At 41.1% G+C, this 19,928-nt stretch overlaps 1 protein-coding gene across 3 annotated transcripts in view; it reads left to right on the top strand.

The window, feature by feature from the left end:
* The window catches only part of ENTREP1 (endosomal transmembrane epsin interactor 1), a 70,728-nt gene that overhangs the window by 28,240 nt on the left and 22,560 nt on the right, over positions 1–19,928 (top strand). For 2 of the 3 annotated variants that reach the window (XM_070480377.1, XM_070480378.1), the window contains exon 3: positions 12,902–13,012. The exons of the other annotated variant lie outside the window; for it this stretch is intronic. In XM_070480377.1, the coding sequence (XP_070336478.1) occupies positions 12,902–13,012 (111 nt within the window). The remainder of the gene's footprint in view (positions 1–12,901; positions 13,013–19,928) is intronic. 3 annotated transcript variants of the gene reach the window in all.

Below are 19,928 nucleotides of genomic sequence, written 5' to 3'. Positions count from 1 at the left end.
GAGGAATAGCCAGTGAAGTACAGAGGGAAGGACTTGATGGAAGCCATCTTTGAGGACTGTTGTCTCTAGATAACTTCTCTAGAGCCATGATCGTCATTACTGGGGAGTCATAAAGTGTGAATTTAACTTGCTGAACCTTATTATGAAGCTAAGAGTAGAGGTTTCCCTGATGGTCCAGTGGTTAAGACTCCAAACTTCCAATGCAGGGGGTGCAGGTTTGATCCCTGGTTGGGGAACTAAGATCCCACCTGCCATGCAGCCAAGAAGTTTTTAAAATAAAATAAAATTGGATCTTAAAAACTTTTTTTTTTTTTAAAAGAAGAAGCTAAGATCACAGTGTTCTTGTTTCAGTGGGAAAATGTAACCTGGAAAAAGGGCTCGGGGCAGGGAAAGAATGACACAGATGAAAGAAAAGCATAACAGAGAAGGAAAGTGATGTCTCAAGAGTCATAGCCCTGCAATTTTGTTTAAAACTTTCTGCTGCCTTTCTTATCTTCAAATCCAAATTTACCTCTGCCACCTTACTCCTGTGGGGTAGAGCAGAACATGATCCTGACTCTTTCACCTTGTTCAAAGAGCAAATCTCAGAGTGTCACATTATCCTCTGATTATTTTGTCTTGAGACTCTCATCAGGATGTTTTCCTCTTAGTCCCCTGCTGCATTGCTGATGGAAACATGTGAATTCAGGGTGATAGCTTCCTCCATCGTGTCAGGGAACTGTGGAGCCAGACGCATGATGAGTTCACCCCCTTCTCTGCTGATTGCTTAGGTCATGAGAAGAGTCACTTTCCTGAGAAATGAGGGGCATTGTGCTGAAAGGGAGCCCTGGGACTCAGGGGATCTGTAAGAGATCAGGGCGGCGGGGAGGACCCCAGGAAAGGCAGAATTTCCTCTCACGAGCTGGGAGCCTTGAAAGTACCCTGAGATTCGTGTTTGTGTGTTGTTCCGTTTGCGACTCCATGGACTGCAGCATGCCAGGCTTCCCTGCCCCTCACCATCTCCTGGAGTCTGCCCAAGTTCATGTTCTTTGCATTGGTAATGCCGTCCAGCCATCTCGTCCTCTGACGCCCCCTTCTCCTTCTGCCCTCAATCTTTCCCAGAATCAGGGACTTTTCCACTGAGTTGTCTGTTTGCATCAGATGACCAAACTACTGTATTTGCCTGTGTGTGTGTGTGTGTGTGTGTGTGTGTGTGTAATTTATCCTTTGGCCGTGGCACACAACATGAGAGATCTTAGTTTCCCACCCAGGGATGGAACCCCAGCGCCCTGCGTGGGCAGTGCAGAGTCTTAACCACTGGACTGTTGGGGAAGTCCTGAGATTTGTATATCTTTATCAGGAATTTGCAAGTCTCAATTGTAATTGTTTTTTGCCCACCTCAAGACTGTTCCAAACTAATAAAAAGTTGTGTCTTTCACTGGTTGGGAGAGGAAGAAGGCTTTCACTCCTGTTGAAAAAGGAATTCAAAATAAATGTCATTACATTATGAAAAGAGAGTCTGGGACAACCATAACATGAACAAATCTGACACTTAAACATCTCTGAGAGGAACGAGAGGAAGGAGAGACAGCTGTTTCTGTTCACAGCAACGGGCCTGTGTTTGGCTTGTTGGCAGGGAGCGCCCGTCTGGACGTTGGTAATATATCTGCCAGGCTTCTGGAAGAAGTTTAAAAGATGTCAAGGGAGTGAAGCCCGGGAGCAGGTTCTCTTGGGATCTGAGTTGATTAAAGGCGCGCTGCAAACCAAGTCAGTGCATGCGCTCCTGAAACAGGGTTAAGCCCAGAGGCTGGGCTTTGTGAGTCACTGTGATTTATCGTGTTTTGTTGGTTGCCGTGGTGCTGAACAGTCTATCAGAAGAGTCATTTTACTAAACTAGTTCAGAAAGATTTTAGTTTGGTGTCTTCCTTTTTATCCTCCCCTGGTGTCATTGTGTTGTATTTAGATGACTTGGCCCTACAAGGGCCCCTTGATTCTACATCTGTGTATTAAAATGCTTCTCCAAACTGAATTAAAATTGTAAATGTTAAGAGTCAGATAAGTGTTTTTGTTCATTGTCATAAGTCCTATAACATTCGTCCTATTAACCAGTGACTGATCAGTGGTTTGGAGCTGGGACTTCTTGTCTCTGAGAACATAAAAGTTAGAATGTCAGTCACATTCCCAGCCAGATCACATAATGTTCTTGTTTCAGTGAGAAAATGTAACCTGAATTCTATGCACTGGGTACTTAGTTCTTCCACCCACTCACTCACTACCCCGACTTGTTCCTATGAAGTGATGGGAAAGGAGTCCCAGCCCTTCCCATCTTTGTTCCCCAGGAAGTGGTGAGTTCCCATCAGGAGCAATAGCAGTAGCCGTTTTCATGCAAGCAGTGATAGTCAATTTGGTGACTGCCTTTCAGGGCCTGTCTGTGTATGTTCCACAATATTGATAAGGATTTATGATACCTCTGAATAATGTTTATCATAAGAATCAATTTTCTTTCAATTATTCATTGATTGATTTGTTCATTCTTTCAGTAATATTTAAGATGACCTATGTTTTTGTACCCCACTGGACAATGTATTCTGATTTTCATTTATTTTCAACAGCATCATCCGAGGAAAAATAAGGCATCATGACTAAATGGGTACCAGCGATGTTTTCTTGGGAAATTAAAAGATGAAAGAAAGTGTGAAAAAGAAAAGGATACTGAGGCAGTAGTAGTATTTTTTGCGTTAAACCTTTTTGAGGAGTTTCTGATGGAAATAATTTGGCGTGCTTCTGATATTTAAATAAAAAAATACACACAAATTCACTAATCTCATTCATGAGAAATAAATTCTGTTGTTTTGGCTTTCCTCATCACTGTTGTAAGATTCAGTTTTCTCAGGACCACTGAGTAGATTCATGCTTGCCCATTAGGACCTAATCGCCTCCCAAAGACCCCCCACCTCCTAGTGCCATCACTTTGGGGCTAGGATTTCGATTTATGAGTTTGGGGGAACACAAACATTCAAACCATAGCAGTGGGTTTTATTTCATTTAAGAGGGCGCTAAAATTTGTTCCTCTGCTCTTCTATTCTTGGACATTTGAGTTGTTTTCCAGTTTTTGGTTATTATGAACCAATTGCTATGAACTTTCTTGTACATGTCTTTTTGTGGGCATATACGTTAATGTGTGTACCTAAAGGGGAATTGCTCAGTCATAGGATGATAGATACTTAACTTCATTAGAAACTGCCTCTAGTTTCCCATCGCGGTTGTACCATTTTCTAATTGCTTCTTAGACTCTCAGCCAATTCTATCTTTAGCCTCACTTGTACATCCAGAGGTATCTGCTGGCACCCATTTTTGAACATGTGGCGACTGAGGAATTCTTCTGTTTTGGCTTTCGTCATTGCTGCTGTAGGATTCAGTTTTCTTAGGACCCCGGAGTCAATTCATGCTTGCACACTGGCTTTTTAACTTCTAAAATTTTTCCTTTCGGTCCTTATGAATTTCTGCATTAAAGATATTTCCTTTATTATCAATTTAATGGGTTTTCAGGACTTAGTAGAACTAAATGCTTATGTTCAATTCGCTATTTTAAACCTATTCATTTTAAGCTATTCTACCTTCACACAATTAGTGACACTATTTATGTAAAGATTCACAGTTGATTTTCAGGTGAATCTGAGTTTAGAGCAGTACGGAACTAAGAAGCCAAATAAACCTCCTTAAGCAGCAGGGAAAGGTGAGTCTATTTAGAGACAAAAACATTGTATCAAAGAGGATTCAACAATACCAAGCTGTGATAGCCATAATTATTTAATGATGTTATGAGAGAAAAGTTATAACAAACCTAGACAGTGTATTGAAAAGAAGAAGCATCATTTTGCCAACAAAGGTCCTTATAGTCAGAGCTATGGTTTTTCCGGTAGTCATGTACAGATGTGAGAGTTGGACCAAAAAGAAAGCTGAGTGATGAAGAATTGATGCTTTAGAGTCGTGGTGTTGGAGAAGACTCTTGAGAATCCCTTGGACTGCAAGGAGATCAACCCAGTCAATTCTAAAGATTTCTACCCTGAATATTCACTGGAAGGACTGATGCTGAAGCTGAAGCTCCAATACTTTGGCCACCTGATGCAAACAACTGACTCATTGGAAAAGACCCCAATGCTGGGAGTGATTGAGGGCAGGAGGAGAAGCGGATGACAGAAGATGAGATGGTTGAATGGCATCACTGACTCAATGGACATGAGTTTGAACAAACTCTGGGAGATGGTGAAGGACAGGGAAGCCTGGTGTGCTGCAGTCCATGGGGTTGCAAAGAGTTGGACACAACTGAGCGACTGTACGACAATGTGATGGAAATTATGAAGAACTTTCAGCAGGTTGGAATAAGCAAATTGCAGGTGATGTTTCTTATTGGATGGCTTCCCCAGACTGATTCTTTTATTGGGTCACTTAATTGAGACCTGTAATGGACTGGGGACACATTTGCAAGAGATCAGTGTTAAGGTGAATTCCAAATACTCAGTTGAAAAACATACCTCTGAGGACTTCCCTGGGGGGTCCCGTGGTTAAGACTCCACACTTACATTACAGGGGAACAGGTTCCATCCCTGGAGGGGAAATTTAAGATCCCACATACTGTGTGGGGTGGCCAAAAAATAGAAAAGAAAAGACAAACATACCTTTTGTGGCAAGCTACCTGGTGTATAAGTATCAGAAAATACATATGATTCAAGTTAGTAACAATGAAACTGAATCAATAAAAGGCTTAGCTCATGTTGCCAGTCCTTGTGAAAGGACCATGTCTTTGGATCTTGGATTTTGTATTTTCCTCTTGTAAGCCACAGGATGCAATGAGGCAAACTCTCTACTTCTTATGTTCCTCAGTCTTTCATGGCTAAAGTATAAATTCTAGAAAGACTTTTCTCCATAAACTTTGGGCTTTTCTGTTTCTTGTTGGTAAATCCCAACTTCCCAGGTGGCGATAGTGGTAAAGAACCCACCTGCCAATGCAGGGGTTGAAAGAGATGCCAGTTTGGTCCCTGAGTTGGGAAGAACGCCTGGAGGAAGGCATGGCAACCCACTGCAGTATCCCTGCCTGGAGAATTTGCATGAACGGGAGCCTGAGAGGAGCCTGCTGGGCTACAGTCCATAGGGTCGCACAGAGTCGGACATGACTGAAGTGGCTTAGCATGCATGTACACGCGCATGTTGGTAAATCACAGTGAGGAATTGGCTTCAGTAGAATTCAGGGGCTGTAACCCGTGGGGTTCACTTCATTGAGCAAGTAACATTCAGTTTGAAGTGAGAACAATAAGAAATAGGCTTAAAGAGCAGGGAAAATATTAGGTTAAATATATGGAAAAATTTTATAGAGATGGTCTTGATAAAATGCTATAATGCTAAAATTATAACCTGATGAGCAGCTCATTAAGGGCCAGTTCACGAAGATCTGTGCAGGGTGTGGTCCTGACAGGGGAAGGGTAGTCAGAGTCTAGAAGCTGGGATCATGTGCTGAGGAGCCCTTGAGAAGACCTGTGGCTTTTCATGAGGGACACAGCCAGCCTGAGGCTGCAGAGAAGGGGCCAGGAGAATAACTACCCCAACCTCATCCTCCTCTCTCCCTTGGGTCTTCTTCCAGGGCTCCCATTGACTGAACCAAACCAGACACCAGAGGGCAGAGGAGCCCCACTGATAGAGTCTGCAGATCAGTCTCCCCGGGGGGAGGGGAGAAGCTTGGGGAGCAGAGGGAGGATCCGGGGGGCCAGTAGGAGACACCTCACACACATGTGTCAGTGGTCAGCGTGGTGGAGTAAGTTCCTAAAGCAGTCTGCAGAGGGAATTTATGGAAGAGTTTTGGAAATAATACACCTACAGATTATTGCAGGTGAACTGTAGTAACTGACTATCCATGTCAGCTGCCATAAATTCGTGGGGGCATTTATGCATCACAAGTGTAAGAACAAGTTGCTGCTACTGGAAACTAGTGAAACACATTTTGTGAAATTCACTTTATAATAAGAAGTCTTCCCCACAAAGGCAAAATGCCTATTGTGAGCAATAGTAAAACTGGTTGCCTAGTATTTTGCAGCATATAAAAGATTTTCACATACATCATTTTGTGTTGTTCTCTCATTAATCTTGGGAAGTACCTGGGATGATACTTTAAAAAAAAAACTTATTTTATTGAAGTATAGTTGATTTACTGTGTTGTATTAATTTCTGGTACAGAGCAAAATGGTTTAATTATACATATAAGTACATTATTTTTCATTTTCTTTTCCATTATGGTTCATCATAGGATATTGAATATAGTTCCCTGTGTTATACAGTAGGACCTTATTGTTTATTTATTCTGTATATAATGGTTTGCATCTGCTAATCCCAAACTCCCATTCCATCTCTCCTTTACCCTCTCTCCTGCTTGGCAGCCACAAGTCTGTTCTTTATGTCTGTGAGTCTGTTTCTGTTTCATATGTAAATTCATTTTTGTCATATTTTAGATTCCATGTATAAGTACTATCATGATATTTGTCTCAGACTTACTTCACTTAGCATGATAATCTCTAGGTCCATCTATGTTATTGCAGATGACATTATTTTTTTCTTTTTTTGTGACTGAGTAGTATTCCATTGTATATATCTACCACAATGTCTTTATCCATTCATCTGTAGATGGACATTTAAGTTGTTTTCATGTCTTGTATATTGTAAATAGTGCTGCTATTAACATAGAGATGCATGTACTTTTTCAAATTATAATTCTGTCCAGAATATGCCCCAAGTGGGATTGCTGGATCATATGGTAACTCTATTTTTTGAAAAACCTCCCTGCCGTTTTCCATAGTGGCTGCACCAAATTTACATTCCCACCAACACTGTAGGAGGATTCCCTTTTCTCCACAGCCTTTCCAGGATTTGTGGTTTGTAGACTTTTTGATAATGGTTATTCTGACTGGTGTGAGATGGTACTTCATTGTATTATTGATTTGCATTTCTCTAATAATCAGTGATGTTAAGCATATTTTCATGTGCATGTTGGCCATCTGCATGTCTTATTTGGAAAAATGTCAGTTTAGATCTTCTGCCCACTTTTCAATAGGGTTTTTTGTTGTTGTTGAGTTGTCTGAGCTACTTGTTTATTTTGAAAATTAAGCACTTGTCGGTTGTATCATTTGCATGTATTTCCTCCCAGTAGGACAATAGACCTTTCTAACAGATGAGAAAAGCAAGTCTTACAGAGATAGAGATTGTCTAAGATACCACTGCGAGCAAGGAGAAAACCTGAGTTTGAACCAAGGGTCCTGATTGAAAATTCAGGTGCCTTCCACTGAGAGAAATCCAGATCACATGCAATGAATTTTTAAAGGCAAGAATTGTTGACAATAGAAGAAAATACCAGTATAAGAAATTCTGCTTTCAAGGTATAGCTGAGTGGGCTTTTGACTATGATGTTCTTTACTAGCAGCTGATTTTTTACTGTCTTCTCTTTGAGAGGACACCATCTGGTGATAGATGGGGTGGATATTTGAGTCTTGGAAGTTATACCATTATAACTAGGTAAAAGCCAGATGGGTCCATTCTGAAGGTCCATTTAAATCCTGAGTCCCATATAACTCCAATATTTCATACAGTTGAGCCTGATTTAATCTCTTAAAGACTTATGCTTGGTATCCTAACAGCCGCCATGTCTGATATATGCTACAGTGATCTACACTAGAGTGATTAGGTGACCATTTAGCCAATGTTTGGCCAGAGTTATAATAATAGCAATAAAAAATCCATATCAGGAATAAATTTGGGAAAGAGTACATGGCAATTTTGTACACAGCCTGTGTGCCTTGGGGCAGGTCTTTATTCTGGGGTTTGCAGGTGGCCATTCTGGTGATGTGACTTTGACTTCTCAATAGCAGCCCCTCCACTGTAGAAGGGAAGCCAATCTATTAGAGAGCAAATCCCTGGGGCCATCTCTCATCTTTGTTGTTCTGACGTTATATGATCTCACCCTGGTGTCTTGACAGCTGGACTTAGAATTTTCTTCCTTATTTAAAAAATACATATCAAGTATAATTTACATAAACCCCAGGTCATAAATATTCAATTAGCCAAGTTTTGACAGTTGGCTACACCCATGTAGCCAATGTTCAAAACAAGAGAGAAAACATTTTTATCACTCCAGAATGTTCCCTTGTATCTTCTTAATCAGTCTCCTCACATCACACCTCCTCTGGGAGGGCAACTGCTCTTCTGATTTCTCTCACCATGATTGTCTGTTCTTGAACTTCATGTAAGTGGAATCATAACCGTATCTGGCCTGTTTTACTCAATGTAATGTCTTTGAACTACATGTTGCTTTTGTGTATCAGCAGTTTGTTCCTTTTTATTGCTGGAGGTAGTCCATCATTTGAAAATACCACAATTTGTTTATATATTCTTCTGTTGGTTATTTGAGCTCTTTTCATCTTTTCATTTTTGGCCCAGTTTGAATAATGCTAATGTAAACATCCTTTTGTAAGTCCGTTTGTGGGCAATTGCATTTATTTCTTTGATCTAGTCCTAGGAATTAAATTGTAGGTATATATTCAGATTTTTTGCAGTTTTTAAAGAATTTATTTATTCATTTTAATTGGAGGGTAATTACTTTCCAATGTTGTGAGGATTTTTGCCGTACATCAACATGAGTCGGCTGCGGGTATACATGTGTCCCCCATCCTGAACCCTCCTCCCACCTCCCTTCCCACCCTATTCCTCTGGGTTGTCCCGGAGCGTCGACTGTGAGTGTCCTGCTTCATGCATTGAACTTGCACTGGTTATCATTTTACACATGGTGATGTACATGTTTCACTGCTATTCTCTCAAATCATCCCACCCTCACCTCTCCCACTGAGTCCAAAAGTCTGTTCTTTACATCTGAGTCTCCTTTGTCGCCCTGCATGTAGGATTGTCGTTACCATCTTTCTTTGTTGTTCAGTTGCTCAGTCATGTCTGACTCTTTGTGACGCTACGGACTGCAGCATGCCACACTTTCCTGCCCTTCACCATGTCCTGGAGCTTGCTCAAACTCATGTCCATTGAGTCAGTGATGCCATCCAACCATCTTGTCCTTTGTCATCCCCTTCTCCTGCCTTCAGTCTTTCCCAGCATCAGGGTCTTTTCTAATGAGTTGGTAAAGTATCCTTATCAGGTAGCCAAAGTATTGGAGCTTCAGTTTCAGCATCAGTCCTTCCAATGAAAATTCAGGACTGATTTCCTTTAGGATTGACTGGTTTGATCTCCTTGCAGTGCAATGGACTGTCAAGAGTCTTCTCCAACACCACAGTTCAAAAGCATCAATTTTTCAGCGCTCAGCCTTCTTTATGATCCAACTCTCACATCCATACATGACTACTGGAAAAACCATAGCTTTGACTATATGGACCTTTGTCAGCAAAGTCATGTCTCTGCTTTTTAATATGCTGTCTAGATTGGTCATAGCTTTTCTTCCAAAAACTAAGTGTCTTTTAATTTCATGGTTGCAGTCAGCATTTGCAGTGATTTTGGAGCCCAACAAAATAAAGTCTGTCACTGTTTCCATTGTTTCCGCATCTGTTTGCCATGAAGTGATGGGACCGGATGCCATGATCTTAATTTTTGAATGTTGAATTTTAAGCCAGCTTTTTAAAGCTGGGTCATATGGCATTTCTATCCCCAGCTTTTTAAGGAATCTCCACACTGTTCTCCATAGCAGCTATACCAGTTTGCATTTCCACCAGCAGTGTAAGAGGATTCCTTTTTCTTCACACCCTCGCCAGCATTTACTGTTTGTAGACTTTTAAACTTTTTGACTATGGCCATTCTGACCAGTGTGAGATGATACCTCACTGTGGTTTTGATTCGCATTTTTCTAATGATGAGTGCTGTTGAGCATCTTCTCACATGTTTATTAGCCATCTGTATGTTTTTTTATTTTAGAATAGTTTTAGTTTTACAGAAGCGTTTCCCAGGTGATGCTAATGGTAAAGAATCCACCTGCCAGTGCAGGAGATGCAGGAGATGAGTGTTTGATCCTTGGGTTGGGAAGACCCCCTGGCAGCTCGTTCCAGTATTCTTGCCTGGAAAATTCCATGGAAAGAGGATCCTGGTAGGCTACAGTCCACGGGGCCTCAGAGAGTCAGACACGGCTGTGTAAGCACAGTTTTATAGAAATATTGCCTAGATAGTACAGAATGGTCCTGTATACCCCATACCCAGTTTCCTCTATTATTGATATCTTACGTTGGTATGGTACATTTGGCACAATTAATGAACCAATATTGATATATTGAAAGTGAAAAGTGCAAGTGCTAGTCGCTCAATAGTGTCCAACTCTTTGTCACCCTGTGCACTGTAGACCTCAAGGTTTCTCTGCCCATGGAATTCTCCAGGCAAGAATACTAGAGTGGGTTGCCATTTCCTTTTCCAGGGGATCTTTCCAACCCAGAGATCAAACCCTAGTCTCCTGCATTGCAGGTAGATTCTTTACAGTCTCAGCCACCAGGGAAATCCATTGATATATTATTGTTAACTAAAGTCTGTACTCTTCATAGTTCCTTAGTTTTTGCCCACTGTCCTTTTCCTGTCTATGATTCCATCCCAGGACACCACATTTCGTTTAAATGTCATATCTCCTTGGGGTCCTCCTGGCTGTAACAATTTCTCAAAACTTTCATGTTTTGATGACCTTGACTGTTTTGCAGAGTACTGGTCAGGTATTTTTTAGAATGTATTTCAGTTGGGTTTGTCTGATGTTTTCTCGTGATTCGACTGAAGTTTTTATGAATTTGGGTGAGGAAGATCACAGAGTGAAGTGCCATCTCTATCAGAGGAGGTCAAGAATGTTGGGTATCAATATAACTTATCAGTAATGTTACCCTTGGTCACCTCATTAATTTAGTGTTTGTCAGGTTTCCCCACTGGCAAGTTACTCCCCCTCCCCTTTCCGTACAGTTTTCTAAAGTGTTGGTACGATTTGACACTTGGACAGGCAGTGTTTGAGAGTCCACACGCTCTTTATCCTCACCAGCACTTGCTCTTGTCAGTTCTTCAATTTTAACCATTCTAGTTGGTGTGAGGTAATCCCACTGTGGTTTTAATTTGCATTCAGTGATGACTAATGGTGTTGAGCACTTTTTCATCTGCCCCTTGGCTATTCATATATCTTCTTTTGTGACATCTCTGTTCAAGTCTTTTGCCTGATTTCTTAAATTGAGTTATTTGTCTTTTTATTATTGAGTTGGGGAGTTCTTTGTATGTTCTAGACATAGCTTCTTTATTCAATATAGGCATGAAATATTTTCTCCCAGTCTGATGTCTTTGGATGAGCAGGATTTAAGATTCTAATGAAGAGATTTGAGGTCCAGTGTTGGGTAATAGATTCTCACCCATTCTGTATCTGATGCTGCTAATTTTCAGTTATGAAGATTAGTGGTGGGCTGGTGGGTATAAGGATTATAGCTGTGTTTTCTTTTCAAGTCATCTAATATTCATTAAAAGAAAAATTTCAAAGGCAAGTTCAAGATTCTGCATAGTAACAATAATTGTGTTGTTGGGTGTGAAGATTCCAGATGTGTTAGGTCTCTTTGAGTAGCAACTGCCAGGACATGGAAGAAACCCACGTAAGAAGACCATGTCCTGTCTTTTGCCAATTATGAATTCTCATTTCCCAAAAAGCTTAGGCGTGATCAGGGATGACAGTAAAAAGGGGGCTCTTGCATGGGAGCACAGTGCAAGTCAAATTTACAGACAGGGAGGAATCTGGCCTGGGAAATGGCAACACAGAGGCCACTTTTAGCATTTTCCCCAAGATTTGGTGACAGGGGTGCATAATCCTTTTACCACTTAACAAAAAAGGAGAGAAGCAGAAGCCAGACTTGGTGAAAAACAAGTCTCCTTGTTAATCAGTCAAGAGAGAGTCTTTAGCCAGGTTCAGGAAGGGTCTGGATTCTTGGAGTCAGTTGGTGTTTACAGTTCTTAAACTCCTCTTGGAGAGGAAGGAAGAATTCCTCTTAAGAAAAGGGACATCATGTAATATTAAATATTGACTCATAAGTTGGGTCTGGGAGATACTTTGAAGCTTCTTGAAATACCAGTAGTAAGGAAAGAGCTTTTTCTAAACTTCATATGTTAACTCATTTACTAGTCAGTCCTGACATATTGACTCCCTGAAATGATGCTTGCTTTTAAAACTGATAATCATTAGTTTCAATCTTTCATATTTACAAAAGACTGAAAATCTTTCAGGTTTTCAGTCTTTTGCAAATATGTTTGAAAAATCAGGTTGAAAAATCCTTTGTAGTTTCTAATTTGTGCTAAGTAGATACTGGCTTCTTGATTGATTTCTGTCAGTTCTTAATCATTTAGCATAGTATTTATAATATTTAACTTTGGAGCTGAGTACTTGGAAGATTGTTGCACGCCTTTTCTTTAGTACCAATGATGTTTGGAACGGAAAAAAGACTCACCTTCATTTTATTTTTACACATATAGTATGATTTCTGGCTGGTAATGGCTCTGAACTCCTTGATTTTCCTGGGTTCCACTTATGTTCTAGAATTCTCCATTTATCCAATTACCATAATCCTGTAAAATTTGGAAGAAATAACAGTGGCTCAGGGAGGAAATAGCTATGGCTTAATGTCATGTACAGCTAAAAGTCAGGACTCTATTATTTGCAAAGAGGAAGAAATATAGGGACTTGAAATTGAGAAGACTTCAGGGTCAGTGGCATTCCTCAGCACAATTTAAAGCATTCTAAAAAGTTGGTGGGGGGGAGTTTGTCCATTAAAAACATGATTCTGACTTTTGTTTGTTTTCTCTAGGAAAAGAATGAGTCTTTTTACTTAGAAAAATCTGTCTCTGAATGTGGCCGTCATCTTTTCTCTAACCGCCCCTTTTCTTGCTGTTTCAGGTGAATCTCTTTGTACTGCTGTCTGTGGTGTGTGTCCTCCTGAATTTAGCCGGGTTTATTCTTGGCTGCCAGGGTGCTCAGTTTGTGTCCAGCGTGCCCAGGTGTGATCTGGTAAGCTGTCTTGAAACATCACTTCGTGCTTGTGCCAACTGTGGCCTGCCCAGCATTCTTGGGTGCCAGTGTGTGGCTGGACACAGGACCACGCACTGTCCTAAAGTGAGACCTGAAGTCGGTAAAAGGAAGTGGGAAAACAAAATAAAGAACTAACTGCTCATTATTGTACTCAGATTGTCGATTAGTTTTTCTGAAGCAGGGATCAGCCAGTAGAACCCCCAAACCACAGAAATATAATGCATCATTAGTCAGTGAATAGATGGATCAGTTGTCCACAATCAGTATCTATCTGCTCTCATCTAAAGAGAAAAGATGGATATTATCAGAATTCAAGTTAGCAGTCCTTTATCTGAAACTTCTGGAGGCCTTTCAGCATTCAGAGTTTTTCCAATTTTTAGAAGGTAAATGTGACACATAGACTGTTTATTCTTTAACACCTCAGTGGAATCGGGAGACAGCAGACTGTAATCAAAATTTTTGGTGTCCAGAGCTTTGGGGATTTCAGAATCATAGATAAAAGGTTGTGAACCTGTACTATCCCAATTTTTTTTCTAATTTTAATTGTGGTAAAATATACATAGCATAAAATATACCATCTTAACCATTCGCTGGTATTAAATACCTTCACTTCGTTGTGCAGCCAGTCTTTAGAACTCTTTCCATCTTGCAAAGCTGACAGTATACATTTTATTTTATTTAAAGAACTAGTTATTTATTTATTTGTGGCTGCACTGGGTCTCGTTGCTGCACACGGGCTTTCTCCAGTTGCAGAGGGCAGGGGCTCCTCTGAAGTTGTAGTGAGTGGGCTACTTACTAGTTGCAGCGTGTGGGCTTCTCATTGCGGTGGCTTCTCTTGTCGCGCACAGGCGCAGTTACCCCACTGCATGTTGAATCTTCCCGGACTAGGGATCAAACCCATGTCCCTTGCATGGCAGGCGGGTTCTTGACCACCAGGGAAACCCAACACTATATATTTCAGACTGCTACTCTCCATTCCCTCTTCTCTCTGGCCTCTGCCAACCACTCTTCTACTTTATGATGCTATGGATTTGACTGCTCTGGTTGTCTGATATAAGTGGGATCATCTAGTATTTGTCTTTTAGTAATTGTTTATTTCACTTAGTATAACACCCTCAATACATCTGCATGTTGTAGTATGTGTCAGAATTTCCTTTCTTTTTAAGGCTGAATAATAGATATTTCACTGTATGCAGAGGTCACGTTTTGTTTACCCTTCATCCATTGGAGGACACTAGGATTCTTTCTACCTTTTGGCTATTATAAACAATGCTATCATGGAAATGGGTCAATTCTCTGGAGTATGTGCCCAGAAGTAAAATTTCTGGCCATCTCTGAACTTTTTAAGAGGACTTTTCCATCACAAATATCTCCCTGTGGAAAAAAGCAAAAGAGGTAGACTCCTGGGAATTCCCTGACCATACAATGGTTAAGACTCCCTGCTCCCAGTGTAGGGGGCACAGGTCAGGAAACTTAAGATTCAGCATGTCTGATGACATGTCCCCTCCCCCCAAAGAGGTGGACTCTTTACGAGTGATAGGAAACCTCATCTATTTGAATCTCAGTTCTATGGCATTCTCACCCAGTCAAAACCAGCAGGATGCAAGTGAAGAAGGCCACCCTGTTTCTTACAACGCTCTGATGGAATCCTTGCAGGAAGCTCATGATCTCCCCAGATGGGAAGATTCCTCGGGGACTCAGTAAAAACTTGTTGCTCTTAACAACCCTTCACAGTTTTAAAAAAGTTTTTGTCATTTTGTTGCTTAATAACCTTAAGTTTTGGAAGCACAGGCTTACAGTGTTGCCTGATGTTTGAAAAGTGAAAGTGAAGTCGCTCAGTCATGTCTGACTCTTTGTGACCCCACGGACAGTAGCCTACCAGGCTCCTCTGTCCATGGGATTTTCCAGGCAAGAGTACTAGAGTGGATTGCCATTTCCTTCTCCAGGGGATCTTCCCGACCCAGGGATTGAACCCAGGCCTCCCGCATTGTAGGCAGATGCTTATGACTTGCCCTTTTCCCTCTTTCCCACTGTGATCAAGCCCAAGCCCACAGGCCACCTAGGTTTCTGCCCTACTTTCCTGTTCCTGACAATGCCTCTCTCCCCTGACCATTCCCTGTCCCTTACTTCCCTGTTCATCCAAATAGGATCAGCCTTTTAACGCCTCATTCAATGATTATCTTTTTTAAGGAAGTAGTCCCAGATCCCGAGAGAAGATAATCTTCCAGAATTCCTGTCTGTTCATCTCTGAAACATTTCTCTTTTTCTTTTTTGGGCTAAAAGTGTTCATACACTTGTCTTCTCCTGTTCTGGAATCTCCCCGGGGACAGTGTCTGGCTCTCCATCTTCTGGGGAGTTTTCAACAACACCTCCTCACACGCTTCTTTATGTACACAGAGTTCCCAGAAAAAATGTTTAAACAAGGCTTGGTCTCCCTGTCACTAATCACACAGAAAATTGGAAAGGACAAAGAGAACAGACGCAGGACAGAAGTGATAAGTCATAATACATTGAAAGATAATTCAACAAGAGAAAAGCATCTCTTCTATGCAAGACACCATACTAGAGAGTGCAGAGAGTGGAAAGAAAATCAGACATCATTTCTGACCTAGAAGTTTATCACATAGCACGAGGAGTGGGGTCACTGCGGCAAGTGTCTGATCAGTGTGTGTGGACGGAATGAATAAACGTCCAAATGCAAAGCCAGGGAGACTGCATCCAGCCATCAGAGTGAGACATGGTGTTCTGGGGCTGCAAAAGAAGAAGGTCTTGGACCCTTGGGGAGATGGGAAAAGGATACCTGGAACATAGGTATTCGAGATGGGCCCTGACCGATAATAAGTAAAGGGAGTGAGTTGAAGCCAGGAGAGGAGAGGATTCCGAGTGCAGTGGTCAGAAGTTAGCCCAAGTGGTAGGTCACTGGGGGCTCTGGAACAAACAGAAGCCAAATTGCAAGGTGTAAAGGTCCACACGGTTGACTTTTCTGAGAAATTCTGTGGTTCTCTACCTTGACTGCTGTTAGAATCACTTGGGGAACTTTTTTAAAAGAACATCCAAGCTTGGGCCCTATACCCAGATATTCTCAGTTGCCCTGAAGTGGGGGCCTGGACATCAGTATTTTTTTTTTAAAGCTTTTAAGTGTATTTTTAATTAAAAAAATTTCCCACTATCATAAAACCAACTCTGAGATTGTTTCTGATTATATGACTGTAAAAATTGGACAATCCATAAAAGTGTGGGATGGAACTTAAAAATCATTTGAAACCTCAGTATTCTGGGATATCATAATTAATCATTTGATGCTTTCTTTGTATGTCTTTATGAATAAAAACATTCATCAACAGGACTGTATTGTAGTTGGTTTTTGTTAGGGAGCCTGTTTGACAAGTGGGGTCTTTCTGAGGAAGGGATGTTTTCCTTCCCTCTTTGCCTCATGTCATTCCAAATCCACAGTAATAAGCTGAGGGGTTTCCTTTCATGTTATCACGCTTATGTAACCTTGCATAGATGTGTCTGGGTTGGGGCTTTGTTGTTCAGTCGTGCAGGCATATACAACTCTTTGTGACCCAGTGGACCGCAGCATGCCAGGCTTCCTTGTCCTTCACCATCTCCTGGAGCTTGTTCAAACTCATGTCCATTGAGTCGGTGATGCCATCCAACAATCTCATCCTGTCGTCCCCTTCTCCTGCCTTAAATCCTTTCCAGCATCAGGATTTTTTCCAGTGAGTCAGCTCTTTGCTTCAGGTAGCTCAAGTATTGGAGCTTCACCTTCAGCATTGGTCCTTCCAATGAATATTCAAGACTGATTTCCTTTAGGATGGACTGGTTTGATCTCCTTGCAGTTCAAGGGACTCTCAAGAGTCTTCTCCAACACCACAGTTCAAAAGCATCGATTCTTCAGCGCTCATCCTTCTTTATGGTCCAACTCTCATATCCATACATGACTGCTGGAAAAATCATAGCTTTGACTATTTGGACCTTTGTTGGCAAGGTAATGTCTCTGCTTTTTAATATGCTATCTAGGTTTGTCATGACTTATTTTTCAAAAATGGAATCTGTTGTATCCACTTACCTGTATATTGTTTTTCTGACTTAAAATTACATGAGGTACAGCTCTAACATCTTTTTTTTTCCCTTTGAGCAGCTCAGTTCTCTGTTTTCTTGTTTTCTGCTGTGGTTTGGGTTTTGGCCGTTAAAAGCAATGCTGCTATGAATACCACTCTGCATATCCCCATGGGAGCTGTTGACCTAAGTGGGCTAGTCTCCCAGGACAGGGATTGTTCTTCTGTTTGTCTGATCTTTTTATAGCTCATTCTGCCACTTGATGATTTTATTCTTTTTAAAAAAAATTAGGGTAAAATTTGCCAACAGTTAAATGACCAGGTCTCAAGTGCACAGTTCATCAAGTTTTGACCAGTGTGTGTATTCATCATGACAAATACACTCCTGTTCAGACAAGATATGGAGCATTTTCATTACTTCAGAAAGTTCTTTGCTGTCTCCTTTCAGCCAATTTCAACTTTCTCATAAGCAAACTGTTTCAGTTCGTTCACCATAGATTAGTTTTGCCTGTTCTTGAACTTCACACAAGTGGAGGCATGTGGTATGTGTATCTTTTTGCGTCCGACCTATTTAACTCAGCATGATGTTTTTGAGATTTATTCATGTTTTGGGGTCATATCAGTTATTTGCTTTTTTAAAAAAGTTAATTAATTTATTTTAATTGGAGGCTAATTACTTTACAATATTGTAGTGGCTTTTGCCATACATTGATGTGCATCAGCCATGGGTATACATGTGTTCCCCATCCTGAACCCCCCCTCCCACCTCCCTCCCCATCCCATCACTTAGGGTCATCCCAGTGCACCAGCGCTGAGCCCCCTGTCTCATGCATCAAACCTGGACCGACAGTCCACTTCACATAATATACACATTTCAACGCTGCCGTCTCAAATCATCCCACCCTTGCCTTCTCCCACAGAGTCCAAAAGACTGTTCTTCACATCTGTGTCTCTTGCTGTCTCGCATATAGAGTCACCATTACCATCTTTCTAAATTCCATATATATGCATTAATATACCATATTGGTGTTTTTCTTTCTGACTTACTTCAGTCTGTATAATAGGCTACAGTTTCATCCACCTCATTAGAACTGTTTCAAATGCATTCTTTTTAATGGCTGAGTAATATTTCATTGTGTATATGTACCACAGCTTTCTTATCCATTCGTCTGCCGATGGACATCTAGATTGCTTCCATGTCCTGGCTATTATAAACAGTGCTGTGGTGAACATTGGGGTACATGTGTCTCTTTCAATTCTGGCTTCCTCGGTGTGTATGCTCAGCAGTGGGATTGCTAGGTCATGTGGTAGTTCTATTTCCGTTTTTTTTAAGGAATCTCCACACTGTTCTCCATAGTGGCTGTACTAGTTTGCATTCCCACCAACAGTGTAAGAGGGTTCCCTTTTCTCCACACCCTCTCCAGCATTTATTGTTTGTAGACTTTTGGATAGCAGCCATTCTGACTGGTGTGAGATGGTACCTCATTGTGGTTTTGATTTGCATTTCTCTGATAATGAGTGATGTTGAGCATCTTTTCATGTGTTTGTTAGCCATCTGTATGTCTTCTTTGGAGAAATGTCTGTTTAATTCTTTGGCCCATTTTTTGATTGGGTCATTTATTTTTCTGGAATTGAGCTGCAGGAGCTGCTTGTATATTTTTGAGATTAATTCTTTGTCAGTTGCTTCATTTGCTATTATTTTCTCCCATTCTGAAGGCTGTCTTTTCACCTTGCTTATAGTTTCCTTCGTTGTGCAAAAGCTTTTAAGTTTAATTAGGTCCTGTTTTTTTATTTTTGCTTTTATTTCCATTACTCTGGGAGGTGCTCTTTATTTTTTTTAACCAGGGCAATACTTCATGCTATAAAAATACCATAACTTGTTTTATCAGTTCAGCTGATAATTGGGTTGTTTCCAGTTTGGGGGTATTATGAACAAAGCTGTTGTGAACATTTCTGTGTAGTTTTTCTTGGTCAACCTGTTTTCATTTTTCTTGAGTAAACACACAGATGTAGAATTGTTGGGCTGTGTGGTAAATGTATGTCTAACTTTGTAAGAACTGCTAAATGGTTTTCCGAAGTAGATGGGGAATAAGTATATTTAATTTAAAATGTGTGGAGAGTTCCTTTATTAAAGGGCTTTAACTTACTTCTCTACCAGTAACCCTCCACCTACAACATGTTACTCTAATTTTTACCAGTCTGATGGGACTGAGTCCAGATCTCATTGTTACTTTAAGTTGCAGTTCCCTGATTGATAGAGGTGGTACCAGCATTTTGGGGAAAACTTTACAGAAAATTCTAATATGCAGCTAGGGTAGAGAACTGTAGTACTGATGGATGATGGGAGGAAGAAGAAGATCTTCTATTTTTACATTTAAAGCTGCTCAGTTGTGTCTGACTCTTTTTGACCCCATGAACTAAGTCCATGGAATTCACCAGGCCAGAATACTGGAGTGGGTAGCCTATCCCTTCTCCAGGGGATCTTTCCAACCTAGGAATTGAACCAGGGTCTCCTGCATGGCAGTGGGATTCTTTACCAACTGAGCTATCGGGGAAGCCAAAAATCTGACGCTTGTAGTTTGTTTCCTCCTGCCACTTAAGAGAGAGAGAAAAGATGTCTGACACTTGCAGCCTATTTCCTCCATTTGGAGACCCCTAGCCTTCCTACCATCGACGGCAAAGCCTGGTGGGCTGCCGTCTATGGGGTCGCACAGAGTCTGATGCGACTTCGCAGCAGCAGCAGCCTTCCTACCTGTTACCCTCTCATTTCCCCCTTTTCTTTTAGGAGAATTATGTTGTCTAGGGAAAGGTACATCGTCCCTAAATCATTGAGG

This window comes from Odocoileus virginianus, chromosome 18, assembly GCF_023699985.2.
Source record: "Odocoileus virginianus isolate 20LAN1187 ecotype Illinois chromosome 18, Ovbor_1.2, whole genome shotgun sequence".
In the NCBI taxonomy this organism is placed as follows: domain Eukaryota; kingdom Metazoa; phylum Chordata; class Mammalia; order Artiodactyla; family Cervidae; genus Odocoileus; species Odocoileus virginianus.
The sequence above is the reverse complement of the archived record's forward strand: the minus strand, read 5'-3'. Positions and strand labels throughout refer to the sequence as shown.